The sequence below is a fragment of the Amia ocellicauda genome, chromosome 2, assembly GCF_036373705.1.
Source record: "Amia ocellicauda isolate fAmiCal2 chromosome 2, fAmiCal2.hap1, whole genome shotgun sequence".
Classification (NCBI taxonomy): domain Eukaryota; kingdom Metazoa; phylum Chordata; class Actinopteri; order Amiiformes; family Amiidae; genus Amia; species Amia ocellicauda.
The window spans coordinates 25,143,458-25,164,469 of NC_089851.1; the positions used below are offsets into that span (position 1 = coordinate 25,143,458).

The 21,012-nt window shown below is 38.2% G+C and overlaps 2 protein-coding genes across 4 annotated transcripts in view; one reads left to right on the forward strand and one right to left on the reverse strand.

Annotated features, from left to right (window-relative positions):
- Positions 1-349: 349 nt before the first annotated feature.
- On the forward strand, positions 350-3,483 carry sec61g (SEC61 translocon subunit gamma). The gene is made up of 4 exons (XM_066721897.1): positions 350-492; positions 1,733-1,845; positions 2,165-2,267; positions 3,329-3,483. Exons 2-4 carry the CDS (start codon positions 1,752-1,754, stop codon positions 3,336-3,338), a joined length of 207 nt encoding a protein of 68 aa, XP_066577994.1. The 5' UTR covers positions 350-492; positions 1,733-1,751; the 3' UTR covers positions 3,339-3,483.
- Positions 2,422-21,012, reverse strand: part of tpk1 (thiamin pyrophosphokinase 1) — a 127,089-nt gene continuing 108,498 nt past the window's right edge. For all 3 annotated transcript variants that reach the window (XM_066721878.1, XM_066721885.1, XM_066721871.1), the window contains one exon: positions 2,422-3,701. In XM_066721878.1, the coding sequence (XP_066577975.1) occupies positions 3,562-3,701 (140 nt within the window). In that variant the 3' untranslated portion in view covers positions 2,422-3,561. The remainder of the gene's footprint in view (positions 3,702-21,012) is intronic.

Consider the following 21,012-nt stretch of genomic DNA (forward strand, 5'->3'; position numbering starts at 1 on the left):
CTGACACCCATCGTGCTCGTTTGGTGTCCATTAATATCGAAGTGATCCAAGGATCCTATCCAGTCAATTTTTAAATGTAAATCAGCAATTTCTGTGGTATTACTCTCCTTTCTGTATCTATAACTGAAACGTCCCAGTCACTTGCCCCATTACTGTTTTAATTTTGACACGTTCAATACAGGCAATTAAAACCCGACAACATCACCAGTTCACGCGTGATCGGTCACGGATGCCTGCCTGTGCACAGAGCCGCATGGGAAGCCGGCATTCAGCAACAATAACAGTTCTGCTTCCGGTGCACACGACAGGAAGCGCGGAGAAAGCAGGATTATTTCCAGGTTAAACTCCGTTGTGCACATGCGCACTACGGGAGTATCCTAAATCGACGTCAGCGTTTACTTGCATTAAAACAGCCTTCAGAGCGACGTGGCTTTTCTAGGCAGGAGAGAGCAAGGAGTCGGACGCTGCTCGTACTTTTCTACATCAACACAGGTAAGACCTGTTGATGTTCAGGCTGTAGAAATGTATAGGCAAGTTTGGTACGTGGTAAAATATACAGAAATACGCGAGTATGTCTTAAAAGCAAACCCAAATGAATGTTATTTATCAGAGTGCCTTTACTCGCAGTTTAAGGCCTGAGCAGCAGATGAGAAATCGGAGTTCGCACTGCCTCGGTAACTGGGTTTTATAATGACCGGTGGTGCAGTTGATCACATTGTGTGTAATATCGGTGTTGTTGACCGCTTAGGTTATAACATATCCCGTGTTTTAGACGACTAAAATACTCTTAATAGTGTCGAAGGTCTAGTCCTGCATATCTGCATTCTGTATTATGAATCGATAACAAAATGGCAATCTTCTTTCATTTCTAAAATAAAACTAGGGTTTGTGCATTTACCTTGATTTGAAACGAGTTTATTGCCGAGTTAATGGCTGAAACTGTAGCATACGTTCAATTCACGTACTGGCGGAGTCGATGTGCTGTTTGGTAAACGGATACTGGGGTACTTCTGTTTAGGTCGTGATTTATTGGTAAAATTGGCTTGGACACCGGATGTAGACTTGTCTAAATTTATTTTCATCAAATCATTCACATTCAGTGCATTTTGAGACCTGCACAGTGTTGATGGTAACGCATGTTGTCACAAGTTGCTTTTGTGCCACGTATGTCGTTTTTTTTGGGAACTTGGGGTCCCTGTATTCTCGGACACCCATGTTTAAAACCCGTCAGCCCAAGTGTTCTCTAGCAGCTCAATTAAACACCTATATTTTAATAGTAATGGGGTTTACTTATGTGGTTTACATTGGGGAAGACTGGAGATTACTGATACGTTATTCGTTCAAGTGTACCCCATTTGCTTGAAGGCGAAGTAAATAAAGTACACTACAAGTCTTCTAAATGCAGTGTTAACTTGTAGTGGAATTATATTTAATTTCTGACTAGTTAATTGCCCTGCAAAGAGGCCGCTGGCTTGTTAAGATCATAATTGTGTGGCAGAGAGAACCCGAGAGAGAATCTGCGCTTGTTGTGGAACGCGGGTGCTGGGCGTTCCTTCAGGAGTGTTCGGAATCGAACGTTTCAGCGGCACTGATTCTCATGCAGCGTCTCCGGTATTCTGGTGCTACCCATTCTTATTTACAGTATTTCAATGTTATGAAGATGCATAATTTAATATGATTATACAAATTCCATTTTATTAATTTTTGAGCCTAATTTTGTTCCCTTTTGCAGCCAATCTCAATCGGACACAATGGACCAGGTGATGCAGTTTGTTGAACCCAGCCGGCAGTTCGTGAAGGACTCGATAAGGCTTGTGAAGAGATGTACCAAGCCAGACCGGAAAGGTAAGCCCTGACACTTAAAGATGGTCATAAAATGTTGAAAGGAAATCCTGTTCGTGGAGAGTTGGATTTCTATACTTCATTTAATGAGATTCCAAAACAAGCAAGCAGACGGTCCGATTCTGGGATGTTTCCTGTTGCCTAGCAACAAAATACTTAATATGAATTTTATTTATTGTCCTAGAAGTTGTGATTTAACTTCAACATTTAACTGATAAACTGTTCATTTTGTTTTGCTACATTGTGCACAGTATTTATATATGTTTATACAATGAGAGGCATGTTGACTTGCTTGACTGAAAATTTAAACTTCACTTTTCAGAATTCCAGAAGATTGCCATGGCAACAGCAATTGGTTTTGCGATTATGGGATTCATCGGCTTCTTTGTCAAACTAATCCACATCCCCATCAACAACATCATTGTGTAAGTGCATCTGGCATCAAAATTCTATTAATTTATTGACTGTCTAGGTAGCATTGTTGTCTTCAAGCTAATGATTTATTTCTTGGCAGATGCCCTTATCCAAGGTGACTTACAAAATATAAGAACACATGAACAAGCAGACTCAACTGCTGAATTCTCAAGATTGATTTATCAACAAAACAAAACTTTGTATTCTTTATTGTAAAAATAATCAGCCGAGTTTAATGATTCACAGTACGTTGATTGAGATGGAAAAGAAAATACAAAGTGATTGTTCACCTTTAAGATGTTTAACTTTTCCCTTGTCAAAGTTCCCCTTATTATTTGAACAAGTACATTTTTCTTGCATATATTTTTCCTCTTTTTAATGGGATTTACAATTTTATTAGGGGCAGTGTCTATGGTTAGAGGACTAGAGGAAATTAATATTCTATTATAGTGCTTCATTTAGGGATTAAATGCAAAACTAGTTTATTATGCATTTTCAATCCATGCAATGTGAAAAACTAAACCAATTGAAGACCTATCTATTGATGTTACTTTGTATATGTCTTTCCACAACAATTCAATATGTCTTATAGAAAATGGTTGCACAAACTTTTAAACCTGTCCCTGGGAAAAAATAGGAATTGTTTACCATGGATTATTGTGTAAAACAGGAATATGTGTAAATGCTCTCTAAAGATGTACTATTAATGAGTTTAAACATTTGTAGACAATTTCCAACATTTGATACTGTATCTGCACTTGATGGCACTAAAACCTCATCAACAAAGGCAATGGTCTCCAAGGAAGAAAACTCAGTATAAATACTAGAACATGATTAATTTTAGTAGGAGCCAGGACAGCCTTGGAAGATGCTTTAAATGTACAAACACAAAATGACCTGAGAGACATTGTTAACCTGCTCTTAAGTGTCTGATTATCCTGCACCATGGCCTTGTGTAAACATTGGCAACCTACTTGTTTGGAGATCCATCACCTTGCTGAATCGCTAGTAACCTGAATAAGTTTTGTTCTTGTAAATCTTTCACTAAAGGACCTTTCCCTTTCTGTTTCAGTGGAGGTTAAATCTTTCACCTGATGGCTGACCAACTGGATCGACTGAGGATTTGAACACCTGTGATGGGGGTGGGTGTGGGATTGCAGAGAGATCTGTTTTTTTACATTCATTGTATATTTGTATTTTGCTGTGTTAATAAATGAATCAAAAGTAGTTGTTTTTTTGACATTCCTTACAGTTCTTCTTCGCAGGCAGGTAGAAGGCACAGTACAGCTCAATGAGCTCGGGGGGCTATTTCTTGCGAATGCCCATGCTCCAGAGCAGCGGCTGGTCCGTCCTCACAGTCACCAGCTTTCTCCCCTCTTGGGGGTCGTGGGACTCGTATGTATTGGAGGTGCTGACCAGTTTTCCAAATTGAAGCAACTGATTATCTGAAAGGGGTTGAAAAACAAATATTAGACTTTGGAACAAAGCTAAGGGTCATCTCTAGGAGTGTTACAGATGACCAGAAATGAAAGGTTTTGGTTACAGCTTCATAGCAGAACCTCTTCCTTCTCAATACATTCAAGTACAAGTAACTTTTCACTCTGTTGCACTTGATTGATTGCAGCGGTCTCCATCTGCTGTTGGAGAGCTACAGTGTCCCTTACTGAAATTAAATTATCAAAGCACGGGAGATGTAATTTAGGGCAGAATTAAAGTGCATGTGCTGTGGACCTGGTCTCTGCAGAAGCTAGATGAAGCTTTTGGGGAGTGGCAGACCCTGGTTCAATTAGTAATGTTTACAGTACAAATACACTTGATGGGTGCCCTCGACTACCTTAAAGGGACATGAATATATCCCTGTAGAGGTCTTTGGAACAGCCACATCCAAATGTATAGATTTTAATCTCTTTTTGAAAGGTTTATAAGCTACTTGTGATTTAAACTGAGGTGGAATAAAAATGTCCAATCATTCAATGTTTCATGGCTGCTATATGATACTGGGATTCACTCAAGCGAGCAAGCTATCTCAATAATTGTTTAGGTAGAATACTCATCCTAATTCACATTATCTGCTATTGGGGAAAAAACAAATCTGAGATGAGGGGGCATATCTTGGGTGGTCATCACTGAGACATGAAGGCTCTGAAATGTACATTTAGTAAACTGAACCCACTTATGATCCTTTTAACATTGTATTACAAATGCTGTCCTAAGACACAAACAAAAGCAGTTTAAACATGCCCAATTACTTCCTTTCCATTTGACTTGTTGGACAGAAAAAGCAACCACTGCCAAATTAATCCTTGTACCAGACAGTTTTGTCTCAGAATTATAATTTATAAGTTTAAACAATTTGTCATTATGCTTGACCACTGAGCATGTACTGAATAGGAAAACGCATCTAGTAGCTAGAATTTAAGTTTCAGTAGCTTAGGAAGTTGATTCTTTGTCTTGCAGTAGTTTCTAGTTCTTTGCATGTCTGTCCATGTGTGCATCAGTCCTGTTCAGGACATTACCTGCCATCATTCTCAATTAGGGTGTGATAAGATGAAGATATATTCTAGATCCCTTCAAGGATAAAAAATGTAAGAAAGATGTGGCATTTCCCAGATCCAGGCTAATTGCCATTTTGCCCCAGATAACAGATGGGTGTAGGCAACTGAAGCTATGACAGACCTGCTGTGTAGAGCACAGCTATGCCTTTAAACCAAGCTGAAGATTAGATGTATGTTATGTACATTCAAAAAAATATTGGATACATCTAATACTGATCCATGCAAGGATGAATACAAATTAAATACAAACCTTTGTGCTGACTTTAGAACAGGCAGCTGCTGCTGTTCAGGCAACCACAAATAGAATCACTAAATCACACCCAGTCTGCTAAAATGTTAGTTTCTTTTATTATATACATATATGTGTATTTATACATGCATACATACATACACACACACATTATACAGTACTGTGAAAGTTTTAGGCAGGTGTGAATGCTTTCAAAAATAGACATGTTAATAGATTATATTTATCAATTAACTAAATGCAAAGTGAGTGAGCAGAAGAAAAATCTACATCAAATCCATATTTGGTGTGACCACCCTTTGCCTTCAAAACAGCTCAGTTCTTCTAGGTACACTTGCACACAGTTTTTGAAGGAACTCTGCAGGTAGGTTGGCCCAAACATCTTGGAGAACTAACCACAGTTCTTCTGTGGATTTAGGCAGCCTCAGTTGCTTCTCTCTCCATGTAATCCCAGACAGACTGGATGATGTTGAGATCAGGGCTCTGTGGGGGCCATACCATCACTTCCAGGACTCCTTGTTCTTCTTTACACAGAAGATAGTTCTTAATGACTGTCGCTGTATGTTTGGGGTCGTTGTTCTTGTTTGTTCTTCTTTTTGGCCTCAAGTCTTCCATGAAGGCCACTTCTGACCAGACTTCTCCAGACAGTAGATGGGTGTACCAGGGTCCCACTGTTTTCTGCCAATTCTGAGCTGATGGCACTTCTGGACATCTTCCGGTTGCGAAGGGAAGTAAGCATGATGTGTCTTTCATCTGCTGCAGTAAGTTTCCTTGGCCGACCACTGCGTACGGTCCTCAACGTTGCCCGTTTCTTTGTGCTTCTTCAAAAGAGCTTGTACAGCACATCTGGAAACCCCTGTCTTTGACAGTAAACTGCCTTCAGCAGCCTCACCTTGTTAGCTGAGTTTGGCTGTTCCTCACCCAGTTTTATTCCACCTACACAGCTGTTTCTGTTTCAGTTAATGATTGTGTTTCAACCTACATATTGAATTGATGATCATCAGCACCTGTTTGGTATAATTGTTTAATCAAACACCTGACTATATGCCTACAAAATTCCTGACATTGTGCAAGTGTACCTAGAAGAATTGATGCTGTTTTGAAGGCAAAGGGTGGTCACACCAAATATGGATTTGATGTAGATTTTTCTTCTGTTCTGTCACTTTGCATTTAGTTAATTGATAAATATAATCTATTAACATGTCTATTTTTGAAAGCTTTCTTACTTTACCGCATTTTTTCACACCTGCCTAAAACTTTCACACAGTATTGTATATTATATATATATATATATATATATATATATATATATATACTTACATATAAAGATACATGCACACACACAGATATATAAACAATTGCACACTTAAAACATGTTTCAACTGTAATAGGGTAAGATTACATGTGTTAAACTAAAAGTCTATATTGGGAGTGCCCTCTAGTGGTTATTGTATTTTATTACATCTATTTCATTGTATGCATCAATTTCAATTTACGTATTTTAATTCTGCTATTTCTAGATCCACAGTGCCTATTATTAAACTGGTACCCAATCTGTTGTCAGCTATGATACCTTAAAAAAGGAGGCATTGTGCTTCCTTGGAGATGTAAAACTTTGATCAGTTTGTTTGAGACCTTTAGGGTTATTAATCTAAACGATTTATTCACTGGATGTCTTTGGGCTTCCGGGAGAGGAAAGTCAAAATGTGCCCTTCAGTTTTATACATTCATTTCTATTGGAACAGGGCTATAAGTATTTTTTTCTGTTATATACTTTTATTTTCTCTAACACCACTATAAATATGTGTACAGATGGAACTACACAACGATAAAAATGATGTTAACCTTTTTGGTGTTTCCTGTTGCCTTGTGCTCTTGTTAAGTGCAGGTCACTTTCACTTGGTCACTAGAGACCCTTATGACATATGGAAAAATATAAAGGGATTTGATAGAGCCTTGGCTCATTCAATCACACTTTTATCACTTTCTAGTTCTTGTACTGGAGCAAAAATAAACAAATACATAAAATAAAATTGGTTTCAACGCCCATATGACACTAAATTAAATTGAAAATCAGCCTTTTTTGCCCTCCTTGCATTCCTAGCCAGTGGTGCAAGTAAGCCAGCGTCCCGTAAAATTAGTTGACTTGCCAGTTACGTAAGGTGCTGTATGATACAGACATCCATAAAACATCTGTTGCCAGTATGCCATACCAATAAGAGACTAGGCCTATATGAAGAGTTAAGAATGTGTTGCTATGTTGCATAACATATACTTTAAATACATACATATTAAAGATCAAATATAGTATAGAATTATTGAAATCATTACTAGCATCTCTTAATATACATTTGCATCATTCAATAATATGCAATGTCCCAACTGGTGCTCTGTAGTGAACGAGATAAGTGAACCAGAGTGAAACTCAAGGCGGCTGAATTGATTAATTGAATGGTGCTAGTGTTTAGCAAGAGGCAATATAAATGCTGGTGCAACAAACCTAACTAAAAATGTTCAAGCGTAAAGCAGAAGACAAATGTGCAGCAAGTAGAACTAAAAGGAAGATGAAAGATGAGCAACAGATAAATCACAAAGCCACAGAAGAGCCAATTCTGTCAGCTGAGAAGGTGGGTGGAAGCTGGCGTACCGGTAAGAATTAAAATCTATTTGCACCACTGCTCTAAGTCCGTAGCAAATTAATTATATAGTTCACACCAACACACATTCTGCTGACCCTTTAGTTTGGAGGTACAGTTAATAAGTTGATGAGGGCTCTGATTTAGTTACTGGTGAATTGGAGGTTCCTCTTAGTGTTTATTTGTACTGGTTAATTTTACAAACATTTGGACTCGACACTGAGTAGAATACATGAAATATATGTTCAGATTGGGTTCAGAGTTGATTTGGAGCAACATTTTAATAGAAGAATACAGTGCCTTGCACCTTCAGACCCTCTCTCAGTTTTCACATTTGATTGCTTCATGACACTTTGAAGTCAGAAACAATGTGTATATTTGAAGCATATTTGGCCCTTCCGCCAAATATTGAGTTGACGGGTCTGAATACTTATGCAATGAAAAAGTGTTGTGATAACTTAAAAACAAATCTGGAATTTACAACTGAAACGGGCCCAGCACAAAGGCGGAGTAAAAGTCCCCGCACATTTTGCCTTCAGCTTTTTAATAGAACTGATACAACAGAGAGTCCCAGGGCAGGACAAAGCTGGAGCATTTTCAATAGGAGAGACTGTTGTAATAGAAAATCTTTTAAGAAACATTGCAAGTACAAAGAACATTTCTTTTGAGAATAGATTTATTTCCCCCCCCCCTTAGATTCTCAAAAACAAACAAAACTCATTAGATTCTGTATTCTATAACATAGCTCTTGGACAACTACTAAAGCCATAGAAATGAAATGGGAAGGAATGGACTTCTAATATCAAAGAGACACGCACGGTCGTATCTGTATTGTTAAAGTTCACTAGAAGCAGTGGTGTAGTCGAGGGAATACACAGGCATATGCCATAAGCCCATGTAATTTTGGAAGATCTTGCATATACACTCGTAGAATTTCTTATAACGAATTAAGTCGATCTCCAGCATTCCAAACTTGACAAATTGCCAGCACCCTCCCCCCACATGGTTTTATGGAAAATGTCTGCTAATAATAGGGGTGATTACCTAATCCTTTTAAATAGCTCTGTAGGTATATTAATCTGATGCCGAGTTTTGGCTATTTCAGAGACTCCAGAATAAGGCAGAGAAAGACACCTCATTAAGCACAGCAGCACAACTTCATCTAACCAGGGAAAAGAAAATGCAGATGAAGTAAACAACTGAGGTGCTTCCTTGTTTGAGGTGAGATTAGATGAGATGATGCTAAACACAGCAACTTACTAGCACAAATCACATTACACAAATGTCCAACAGAATTTTCATCTGAATATGGCAATTGATCCAACAAAGTACACATTTAAATGCACTCTCTTTCTTCTTATCCTTTAGGTTAAGTTGATAGGTGAAGAATTTGCAAATAAAATCCTCTAAATTACACAAATATTCTGTACCCCCCATTCTTCCAGTACTAAGAGATGTCCTTTATATTAATAGTCTAGGCTACTGGTACATTGTCCAAAATGATCCAATATAAGTAATTTCTGTTAGATCTTGTCTGTCACGTAAAACCACTATACTGATTATTGAAGACTGCAAGCTAGGGGTGGGCAAATCTAGTCCTCATGAGCTGCTCACGAACCTCAGGACTTAATTACTTAATTGGAGTCATCATTAGGATAAGAATCAAATCACCTGTTTATTCCAGCCCTTAATTAGTTGCTGATTGAAAGGCACCTCAGAAACCTGCAGGAACCTAGCATGCCTGGAGGACTGGAACTGCCTAGACTGTCAGCATTCGCATCATTATAGGGTCAAAAAGCCTAGGAAGTCTAGAGATGTGTAATCTGAGTTCCCACAATATGACAGCATTGCATAGCAGGACATAAACCAAACAAGAGATGAAGACTGAGACGTGCCCACAGAAATACGAGAGGATGCTCTAATGGACACCGCAGTCTTGGCACTGTGCCTTATTAAAGCTGTTCTCACTCTCCATTAGATTTCAAAAGCCTTCAAGCTACATCAGAAGTGAAGAAAATTGATATTGGTTGGAAATCCTAACACAAATGTATTTAAGACTGCAAACTCATTATCTTAGCTTTTCAACATTAAATACAACAAAATGTAATATATGATAAATAACAACAAAGACTTCATCATATTGAGGAATTTTACAAAACAAGCACACACACTGATTGGCACTTTATGAGGTACACCTCCCCTTTCAATGAAATAGACACTGCAGTCAGTCACAGCATCACATGCTCAGACTACGGTATATAAAGCAGGTAGGCGGGTACCTGGGGATTCTGAGTGTGTGCAATTCAGAGGGTGAATTATTTCCATTCAAAAACTATTGGTATGTTACAGCTTTCTAAAGATAAATTCATATGGACAAAACAAAGGAAAAAACATTTTCCCTTTTATATTTTTCTTTAATTTAGGCCTAAAATAAATTGTGCTCCTTCTATTAGAATTGAAATTACCTTGACCAATCTTACACAGTGTTTTTCCCCTAGATACCATTTCTTTCTTCTGTTTTCCAATACACAAAAGAACAGTCTATAAAAGGACAAAATGACTAGTCATTTTGTTACAGGCTTGTAGTATGAGCAATTGTAAGTTTAAATAGAAGTAAGCCTTTAAATGTTTTTTTGCTTTTCTAAGCAATCATTTTTTATTATTATTTAGGAGAAACCTCAAGTGATTTTTCTTTTCTTAGTTGTGAAGACTTTTATTGTTTAAAATCTTAACCTTGATTGTGTAAATTGTAAATTAGAATTTGTAAAATGTATTATTTTGAATTGCTATGTTTTAGTTAAATTGAATTTGTAATGATTAATGCCTTGTACTTACTGTATTTTTGCACTTATGTTGTAAGTCACCCTGGATAAGGGCGTCTGCCAAGAAATAAAAATAATAATAATAGTAATAAAATCTTAATCTGGTATTGACTAAACCTTTAAGCTCGCGCACACACGCACACACACACACACAAAACTTGTCACTAAATTACCCCAGGAATATATACCTCCGAAGGGCAAGGACAGATTCAGCTATTTGCCTTAGCTGAGGAAGGATCAATTTAGCGAAGAGTATTCTCCATTTAAATGAGAATTTGCTTTGTTTTGTGTAGTTTGCTTGATAGGAACTGAGATCTTGCCTTGAAAAAGCCATGTTGATGCAGATTGATTCTGTCATACCAAGAGCAAGAGTTATAAATGCTTTTCTTGTATTAATAACTTGTTTATGTGGTATTTATGCAGTGTCAGGTCAGAGTCTACTAACTAATTAATCACAACTATTTAGATAACAAAGGGTTCAATACCCATGTAGGATATACAGTTAGGCCATAAATATTTGGACAGTGACACAATTGTCATCATTTTGGCTCTGTACACAACCACAATGGATTTGAAAGGAAACAATCAATTCTCTACAGTGAACATTTTCAATAACAAGTGGGGGTGTTGGGTATTTAAGGAAAATGACAATTTCAGAGCCATGTATTGGTGGTGAGCATTTGTGTCAAACTATTATTTAATTAAGTGTTTTAAGTAGTGACACCAAAGAAGAAAAAAACGAAAGCAGTTTTCAGGCAGCGGTTTTGTTATTTTTGTATATGGTTGCAGGATGAATTAGACACATGGAGATAAAGTGCAGACAGTTCAGCTGAGGCACATGGCAACAATCAGAATGGTTTGGGATTCTTGGGCAGCTGATCATTTTCTGCATTGAGATCTATGTACTGGGAAAACAGCCAGGCTAGCTCTATTACTGCAGAATTAATTAATCTGAAGGAAAGGGATTACATCATAGTGCATCCTGTTGGACAATAATGCCTTCTAAGAAAGTGTATTTCCATGTTGGGTTCAGGTGTTATGGAAACCATGAGTACTCCTGTAACTGTAAACCCCCTGACTAAGCAGACATTGCATGCTGCAAGATATTGATTTTATATGAGCTTCAAAGATGAATGATGGCAAAGTTCATGAAAAAGAAGAGAAATAAATGGCTAGAGTTGAAAGCTGCAGTAAACCATCTCCTTTTTTTTTATTAATGAAAAAAAAGCAGATCAAACATATGCCACTGAATTGCAAAACCAACTTGGTTAATCCCAATAAAGGGACAGACAAATTAATGAAGAGGATTTTTAAAGTTCCAACGTGTTGCAGCTTCTCCCATAAGGCTCACTTAAAGAGAGATTGTTTTTTTTGTAACTGGTGCTAAGAAAGTTTACATTTGAAATGTATTAGCCACAAAGCTGGAGAAGGACTGTGTACTCAAGGTTTTGCATTTTAAAGGCGATGGGACTGGATGCAGCTGAATGAGCTGGCACTGTTTTAATCAGGTCTAGGGACAACACCACTATTAATGCAACACCAATTACCATACAAGAATACCACAAGATAAAGTGTGCCACTGAAAGGCTGTTTTAAACTGTTACATGGCCAACTGTAGCAAATACAACTGTATTCTTATTTTCCACTTTGATGCACTGTGTGGCACAAAGCAGAAGAAAATATAAAAGTAGTTAACAATGGTGTGAGTATTCAAGAATGATGAATACCAAAATCCACCTTCAAAACTGAAAAAGAGAAATGCGTGCTTTACAAAGTAAATTGTAACCCAGACAACACATTTCAAAATTCAAAAATACAGGAATCTGATGGTCTCTTTGTTTTATGATTCTGTGTTAAATAACAATGTCCTTTTCATTCCTGTTTTGCAATCTGAATTATTTTGTGTTTTAAACACTGAGCTAAACATTTGGTACAGGGCCAGTGTGTATTCTGTATCACTGGCACTTCAAATAAACAGTCAGTTTAGGAAAGCCACTACTTCTTACTTGCAATCACACACCTTTTCAAATAAAACCTTTACAAAAAGAACTTTCAAATCACTTATCCTGGACATTGACAACATTTTATTTTTTTGATGTGATTGCATTTAGGAAGTTCTTGATAATAATGAAGATACTAAGAATAAGAATAATACATCTGACTCACTCAGACTTGGTAAATACATTCCCAAATTATTCAATTTTAAAACAACTAACCCCTACATAGTTGGACTGTTGGAACTACAGTATATTATCCTAAAATATAAAATGTGCAATGCTTTCTAATTAAAAAAACAACAACGTAAAAACACATTGAAATAATAAGATTTAAAGATCAATATTCACTTAGAAAAGACAATAAAGGAAACATTATCACAGAAAAAGCAATTCCAGTCTTGCGGTTAAATCTGACAGAGTTAATCTATCTACAAATAAAATTTGAAAATTACTCCTTTTTCCGAAAATGTAATTAGCTTTTTTTGTGAAGACAACACTTTTGCTAAGGTCAGTAATGGACAGGTGGTTCTGTCAAGAATGATTGCATTTGAAAAGTGTTCGATAGGAAGGACAAGGACTAGATGTTTCAAAATGAAAAGAAGCCATTTTAAAAATGTATCTAAAAATTATTCCTTGAGGGGAACATTCAAGTTGCTCAGGACCCAGTTACTCAAAGTAATCAAAACCAAACAGATATGGCTTGTGGGGTTCAAACAGTTTATTCTTGCCTGTGTATTCGACTGGTGATCACTGATAGCATATCTGACAAGAAAAACAGAGGATGCAAATACAGCAGATTTGCATTTGAGTGTTATCACTTATTATTGTCAGAGTATTGACATTGACATACCTCTATATAAATTACCAAAAGTAAAGCTGCTGAAAAATAACGTACTTTCAATATTCCCCACATCCCATGAACTATATAAAACAATAGGTACTGACCAGTGCCAGATACCAGTTGTTTAGTTGAACTGGCTAAATCCAATAATGGAAAATAATGCTGTTAATTTTGTAAAAGCACCAAAAGTGCAGATGTACTAGCTTTAACTCCACACCTTTAGTTTATTCAGAAGAGTTTTTTAAAGAAAATAAACAAAACTCCAGCACGTAGCTCAGCAGCTGTAATTCTGGCTGTCATCGATAACTATTATAGAAAAATGAATGCATCGTGCACCCCTCCCTAATCATGCCTTTCTTTGCCTTTTTCTTCTCTTTCTTTGCTTTATGTTTTATTTTATTTTCATATTTCCAAATTGACTACTGAAGTGGTGGGAATGACTGGAAAGGTTTTTGTGCACTAGCATATAAATGTATTTCTGCTGCTTCTTCTCTAGTTTCACATTTCAGTCTCTTTAAATTGCATGCTACGAGTGGCCTTTTCTTTCTTGATTGAATGCAACTCACTATGAATTCTACCAACAAAGCAAGTTGTTAAGATTATTTTCCCCCGTTCTTTTCACATTGACTTTATAGGAGTCTTTGAATGTCCATTGTACCACGGACTGCTACAGTTTCTTCACTGGGAAATGGTATCATATCAACACATTTTTGTATGATAGATGACAATGAGCTTTTGTAATATACAACTTTACTTTTATAATCAATTCTCTCTGCTGCACAACCATTATTCTCATACTCCAGTCGCACAATCAACATAAAAATTGTTTGTCAGTTATAGTTATAAAGAACTACAAGCATTACAAGCTTGTGATTTCTGTAGTTTTGACAAGGAGATTATCAGCTAAAAAGATAGACTCAAGTTTGTATTATTTAGATTACATATTGATAATACACTCTCCATTACAAGAACAGTCAATCTGGTTAAGGCCCACATACAGGTACATCCCAGGGTGCTTCTTTAATATGACTATTTATGCCTCCATTTCATTTTCCTGAAAACAATGTTACTTCTGTTTCCAAAATATTTATATATGATTTCTCCTTAAAATTCCTGTCATTTGCAGTGACATTATGACAATGTATATTTTATTCCACTGTAATTCTGTCTGATATCATCTTGCCTGCTGCATGCATCAGCTTTCAAATTCCGTACATCAATTTGTTAAACTGTATTTAACGTTTTTAAATTGGCATTACTTCTGGGATTAATGCCTTCAATCATCATTTATTATCATTGCATACACACACATGTTACATATATGAGCACAATTTTGACAAATGCATATTGACTATATTTGGTGTTTGAAGGAACCAACATTATTCTGAAAACACAAAAAAAACAACAACAACAACAACAAAAAAACACTTTGATTTGAAATGTTGACTCCACTGCGGTAGAAGTTGTTGTAATGCTGTTATCATACACTTAGATGGTGCTCAATCACAACTTTCTTATCCTCTCTGTGCATTTTTCTTTAAGTGCACCTAAGTTGACAAACAGTATATATATGTAACATTTCAATATGACATCTTGAGTTTCAAACAAACTAGTTTTAATGACTAATTAAATTTTTGGAGTCTGGTCTGATTTGCTTTCATATTTTACCAATGTTTTTCTTGTTTTCTTTTTTATTATTCAATTATTTATGCATTCATTATTTAATAATTTTATGGTGGGGTAAAAAGTGCAGCCAGTTTTTTGTTTGTTTTGTTTTTGCCCCCAATCTGACACATTAAATAAATAAATAAAATCAAAATTACTTGAGGCTACAGCCCCCTGGAGATTACTTTTTTGAGCGATAGTAATTTGTGTACTGCATATTCAAGCTCATTTATGGCTTCACATGGATAATATCTTACAAAACAACAACAACCAGCGAAATGATAGGTACTACAGCACAGAAACCTCACCTGCTGAGCATTTATGGAGATCAAAACACCTGGAAACAGATTACATTTTCAGGTTGGAGACATCCATATTAAGATTTGATTTGACAGTTTATTTTGAATCATAGCCTTGTCATCTGAAACACATTGTGCTGCCCCTTAAACTATCAAAACATGCATATGGGAAGTACTGAAAAAATAATGTAAAGCAAGACAAACAAGGGTAACAGGCAGAAGCACTGGGTAAGAAGGTAAGGAATCTGAACTATGTCATGTTATCTCTATGAGGAGCACAAACAAAAAATGCAAATATAACATTTCATACAAAAATTCAGAAAAATAAATGTAATTGTTTTATGTATAGAACATATAAAACTACTACTTTTAGTTGCCGAGGCCTACCACACTTAAGACAACAGATAGAAAGGCAACAGGCCACCTAAAAGTGTTATTTGGAAATATTTTGGAACTATGATAAAGAATGTAACAAAGCAAGGACACATACTGGTGTATACAGTTGTGTAAAGGCAAACTCTGCACAATACTTGTAATTTGCTAAATGGTTTGCTAAATATCTGCAACCTGATTGGCTGAATCATGTTCCAAACCAAAACAATTGTATCTTCTGAACAGAGTTTTCATAACATCACAATAGATACATACCAGCTTTAACTGCTTGACTTTAAGTAATAATTAAAATTAGACTGTGACGTTACTTGTAAACCCGTTTTTAAATAAATAATAATAATAATAATAATAATAATAATAATAATAATAATATATTTTTTTAAAAGACCATTGGGTAAGTTTCACATAATTAATGGGAGTGGTGGGCCTGCCTGTTGTTCATGATCTCACTCTAATCCAGGTCACAGGATAAAAATGTCAGGTGCACCGTTGAGTCGGTTTCTTTCTTTTGTTTTTAACCTCATCAAAGTCGAAAATCCCAGTTCGCACATGTTTGTTGAGATACAAGTAACTGGCCCGAGTTTAAAGTAAGTGTGTAATGTTGTTTTAAAACTAATTAATTTAATTTGCAAATGACCCAGTGCCTTATCTTCTGCGATCCAGTGCTGATTCATCCTCCTTTACCGGGAGCAGTGACCCTGCAACCCTTGGGCAGTGCTTCCTTTTTCAGATAACCGGGGTTCCATACGCAACCTATCATTATATTTCAAGTCGGAAGCACTGCCCAAGGGGGAGGGGTTACTGTATAACAAAACCGTCGCAAGGGAGGAGGCAGCGAGCTGATAAGAGAGCCTGCCCCGAGGTGACCGCTTGGGGGCCTCGTCAGCACAACTCCAGGCAGGAGCCACAGAGGCCCCTTGGGACCAACCTGGGCTGCCCAGGAGCAAGGACTGCACTCGCTACTGGGAACTGTCTAGAATCAGCATATACAAAGCGGGGCTACAGAGGTCAACTCTTACGCCCTCCACTCACAATAGCAAGGCTGGCTGCTCTACTAGTGCATCTAGGAGCGAGGCTGTATATCTACTTGCACAATATATCGCGCAGGCAATCAAGCAACTTGTGTGCCCTCCACTCATTAACGTGGCAGCTAACGCAGGACAACATTAGCTCTACTGTGCTGACAAATGAACTATGTACACAGCGGAACACGAGAGCCCACTCAAGTGCTTACCGCTAAGGACAGCAGCAGTGGTCTCTTGCTCTATGGTACACAGCAAGAGTGGCCACAGACCTGGTGACCAAGGAACTATATGCACAGTAAGGCAGTGAGAACAACTTGAGCACCATCAGCTGGGAACAGCGGCAGTGAGCTCCAGTCTACACAAGCTAGAACAGAGCCTTGAGTCAAGTGGGCCACCCTGTGTCCGCACTACATAAGACACAAACAGTTGGTCTGAGCGCGGAATGTCCTTAGTGCGTTCCAAAGAGCACCTGAGGGCCGCACAGGGCAGAGCAGGTGAAGCCGACTCTCTTGCTCTGAAGCAAAGGTAGGAGGAGGAAAAGCCATCAACTCAATAGGCCTGTTGACATGAAATGGAGACAGCACTTTCGGGAGGAACGCAGGGTTATGCTGTAGCGTGACCCTGGAGCCATCTCCAACAAAACGGACATACAATGGGTGTATGGACAGGGTGTGTAACTCGCTCACGCGTTTTACAGAGGTGATTGTCAGCATAAACACAGTCTGAAGTGACACCAGCTTCAGCTCAGCTGAGTTCAGTGGCTCAAATGGGGCTTGGGAAAGTGTGTCCAGTACTACATCATGGCGCCATGCGGGCAGTGAAAGGGTTCGAGGAGGCCATAGCCGTCGAGCTCCCTTTAGAAACTGCACAGCCAGGAAATGAGACAATCAATCTGGACATGAAATGTGGTGATGGCCACCAGATACACTTTGAGGGGACTTGCCCTGGTCCAACAGCTCTTGTCGAAATTGTAATATAACCCCAATGGGGCAATTAATTGGGTCTTGATCGCCGTCTTGGCACCAGGTGCTAAAAGTCTGCCAGCGGTAGGAGTACTGCGACCTCGTAGAGGGATCTCTTGCCGACTGAATAGTAGCAACTACCACATCTGACAGACCCCAGGCAATCAATCAATCAATCTGGGCCAGTCTGGGCCAATCTGGGAGCTGCCAAGGCTCTCTGTGGAGGAGGGTGATCAGGTCTGCGAACCAGAATCTGCGAGGCCACTGTGAGTGTCGGGGGTTCTGGGGACACCAGGTGACGTGGAGTCCAGGGTCTGAGGGGGCCGAAGGTAGTAGACCACCAGCTGTTGCGGGGCCTAGAACCAGGGCCCCGCCCATGGATGGTGGAGTGCAGCAGAGCTCGATCCCAGCAAGCCGAGAGAGCGAGATCTCCTACAGCCGCAGCTACGGGCTGTAGTGTGGACGCAAGCCGGTTGAGGAACACTGCTCATGGGCGAGATCTCTTATGACAGACCGAGGCTTAGGCCGGGCGGCCAGGCCTCGAATTTTACTGCTGCAGCTAGTGCTCCTGCTGTGGAGGATGAAAAACAACACAGCAAGCAATTGAATAATATATGGCACTATATTAACATATAACATATTAAAATGCTCTATTTGTGAAACGAAACTGAAACCGAAAACGCAGCAGAAGCTCTGGTGCACTGACGGACAGAATCGAAATCAGCTATAACTATAACTAATAAGACACACAATAGAGACAGAGATGTAGCGAAACAGTGGTGAACAATACTATTAGTGAAGCCATCCAGCCGAAATATGGAGTTTTTAAGGTCTAATGCAACACACAGACACAGAGAGCTCACGTTCTCGGGTCCAGCGAAATGGAAAAAGAGGACGAACCTGCGCAGACGTCACATTTTACAGAACAGGAAGTGGGAAGGGACCTGTTCTGAGTGACGTGCGCAGGGGCCAATGGCAACTTTGATACAGGTTCCTACAGAAGTGCGCAGAAACCCCTCCCCCTTGGGCAGTGCTTCCGACTTGAAAGATAACAATAGGTTGTGAATGCACGTATTCAACCCCGGTTATCTGAAAAAGGAAACACTGCCAAAGGGTTTCAAGGTCGAGCAGGAGTCCAAGTCTCCTGACAAAAGAGGAAGTTCCTGTGCAGACCTTTTACACAAACAGGAAGTAGGAAGGGACCTGTTTGAGTGATGGGCACAGAGGCCAATAGCAGCTTTGAAAGCGAGAGGTTTCAATTGGGTTCCAACGGAAGTGCGCAGAAACCCCTCCCCCTTGGGCAGTGCTTCCTTTTTCAGATAACCGGTGTTGCATTTACAACCTATCGTTACATCTGTGTAACTGCATCACGTTTGATTGATAAAATGTGCAAAAATATTTTTAAATTGTAGGTATGTGGGGAAATAAGGAGCAATGAGTTTATTCCTGGTTTAGGGGAATATTATATATACAGACAACACAGTTTGAAGCATTCTGGGTATCTTAAAGAATTTCTCCTTTGTTGCTAAACTACTGTTCCTGTAGGGTGATAAAAGCATATTTCATATTCACTCTGGTTATACTTAAAGAAATCAGTTTTATTTACTGTAGGATTACAAGGTTTGAAAGAGGAGCATACAGTCAATAATCCTGAAATCTGCTTTGCCAACATACTGTAGAATGTAATTATAGCACAACCATTTTTCTATTTTGTGTTTGGAAATCTAAATTGGTTTCTTCAACCCTAGCAGGGCTTTATCTGTCTGATCTTCACAAGGTGTTCCATAAAACTAAAGCCCATGAGTGAAATCTTACTGATGTGATGGGGAGAATTTTTCTTCGGCTGGCATTCCTTTGACAACTTTCTACATTTGCTCTGATATCTGTCCCCCGATGGCCCCACAGAAATGAAGCAGCTATGGCCCAGAAAGTAATTCTATTTCAGATCTATTAAGCAGAATGAGGTTTTAAGTGCAGTACTAAATCGCTAGAAGCCCGAGTGTCAGCAGGCCTCTATTAAACAACAGTTAATTCATTATCTACAGCCTTCGATGTGTAAATTCTTGATCAGAGACTTTCTGAGGGTGTCTGAAACTCTAACCCCCTAGTATCACGGATTCAAAGTCCCTCACGTAGACTTTTAAATCTTCCATAAGCTTATAAAGGTGAATGTTTGCAAGGTTCTTCAGACTAATAAAAAATAAACAAGGGACTATTTAAGGAATACAACACGATTTTACCTTGTATTGAACATTTGCTATTGAGCAAAGCATATGTATTTTTGAGTAGACTAAATATATTTCATGGTACTGTACATATCAATAATGCCTGACGCCAGGGGTCAGGAGCTCTCAGTTTTTCAGTTAAATGTATTAATTTTCTCAGGTAGGCTAATCTAAGACTTTCACATTTTAGTTTCAAAGCTGATCATATTTTAATAAAAAATATTGTACCATAGAGCATTTCAGAGTCTAGAGAAAAGTGTTAAATCTATCTTGTTAATTAGACAAACTAAGAAGCCAAGAGCAGGGCTGGAACAAAAAGCAGAAGACAACACAGCCCTCCAGGATTGGAGTCTGACACCCCTGCTATAGGCTACACTCTTCAACAAGTATTCAGAAACCATACCTATCTCTCATTGCCAAAAGACGTGTTTAATCAATCAATCAATTTATTTTGTATAGCACCCTTCACAAGGTAGCCACAGAGGGTGTAAGAGTATGAATTACTTATTTTAAGGGAATATGGTAGCCCGTACTAACATTACTGCTTGGTTAGGAATTTGATTTGATTGATTTGATTGCACCTGTGAAAGCATAAATAGTGTAAATACATTTCCACAAAACTGAAAGCCTTGCTTGGGCATTCAATATCAGGAATTTATAATGAATTGCTTTGAGGTTTTATAGTCCTTGTCCTGGGATTTATAACACTGGGAACATCTTCGCACCTGATCAAGTTTCTAGTAAATGCATTGGAGAAAAATACCCAAGATTTACAATAGAGAAGTTTGAATCTGATAGTCTGTTATTTGGCAGTTGTGTCTCAATTACTACTTGTTTTATATCTTCATTTCACAAATTACAACTAATTGCTGCCAAGATGTTAGCTGCCTAATAAGCTGAAATTTGTAAATCAAGAACTATATTTGAAAACTATAAAATCCATCTTTAATAAAATAGTGAAACACTCAACCAATACAAACATAAATAATAAAACAGTCAATGGTCTTGAATGTGTAGCTCATTCACTAGCTCTCCAGTTCACAAACACCAACACTCAATATACAACACTTTCACACATTTCAATGGTTC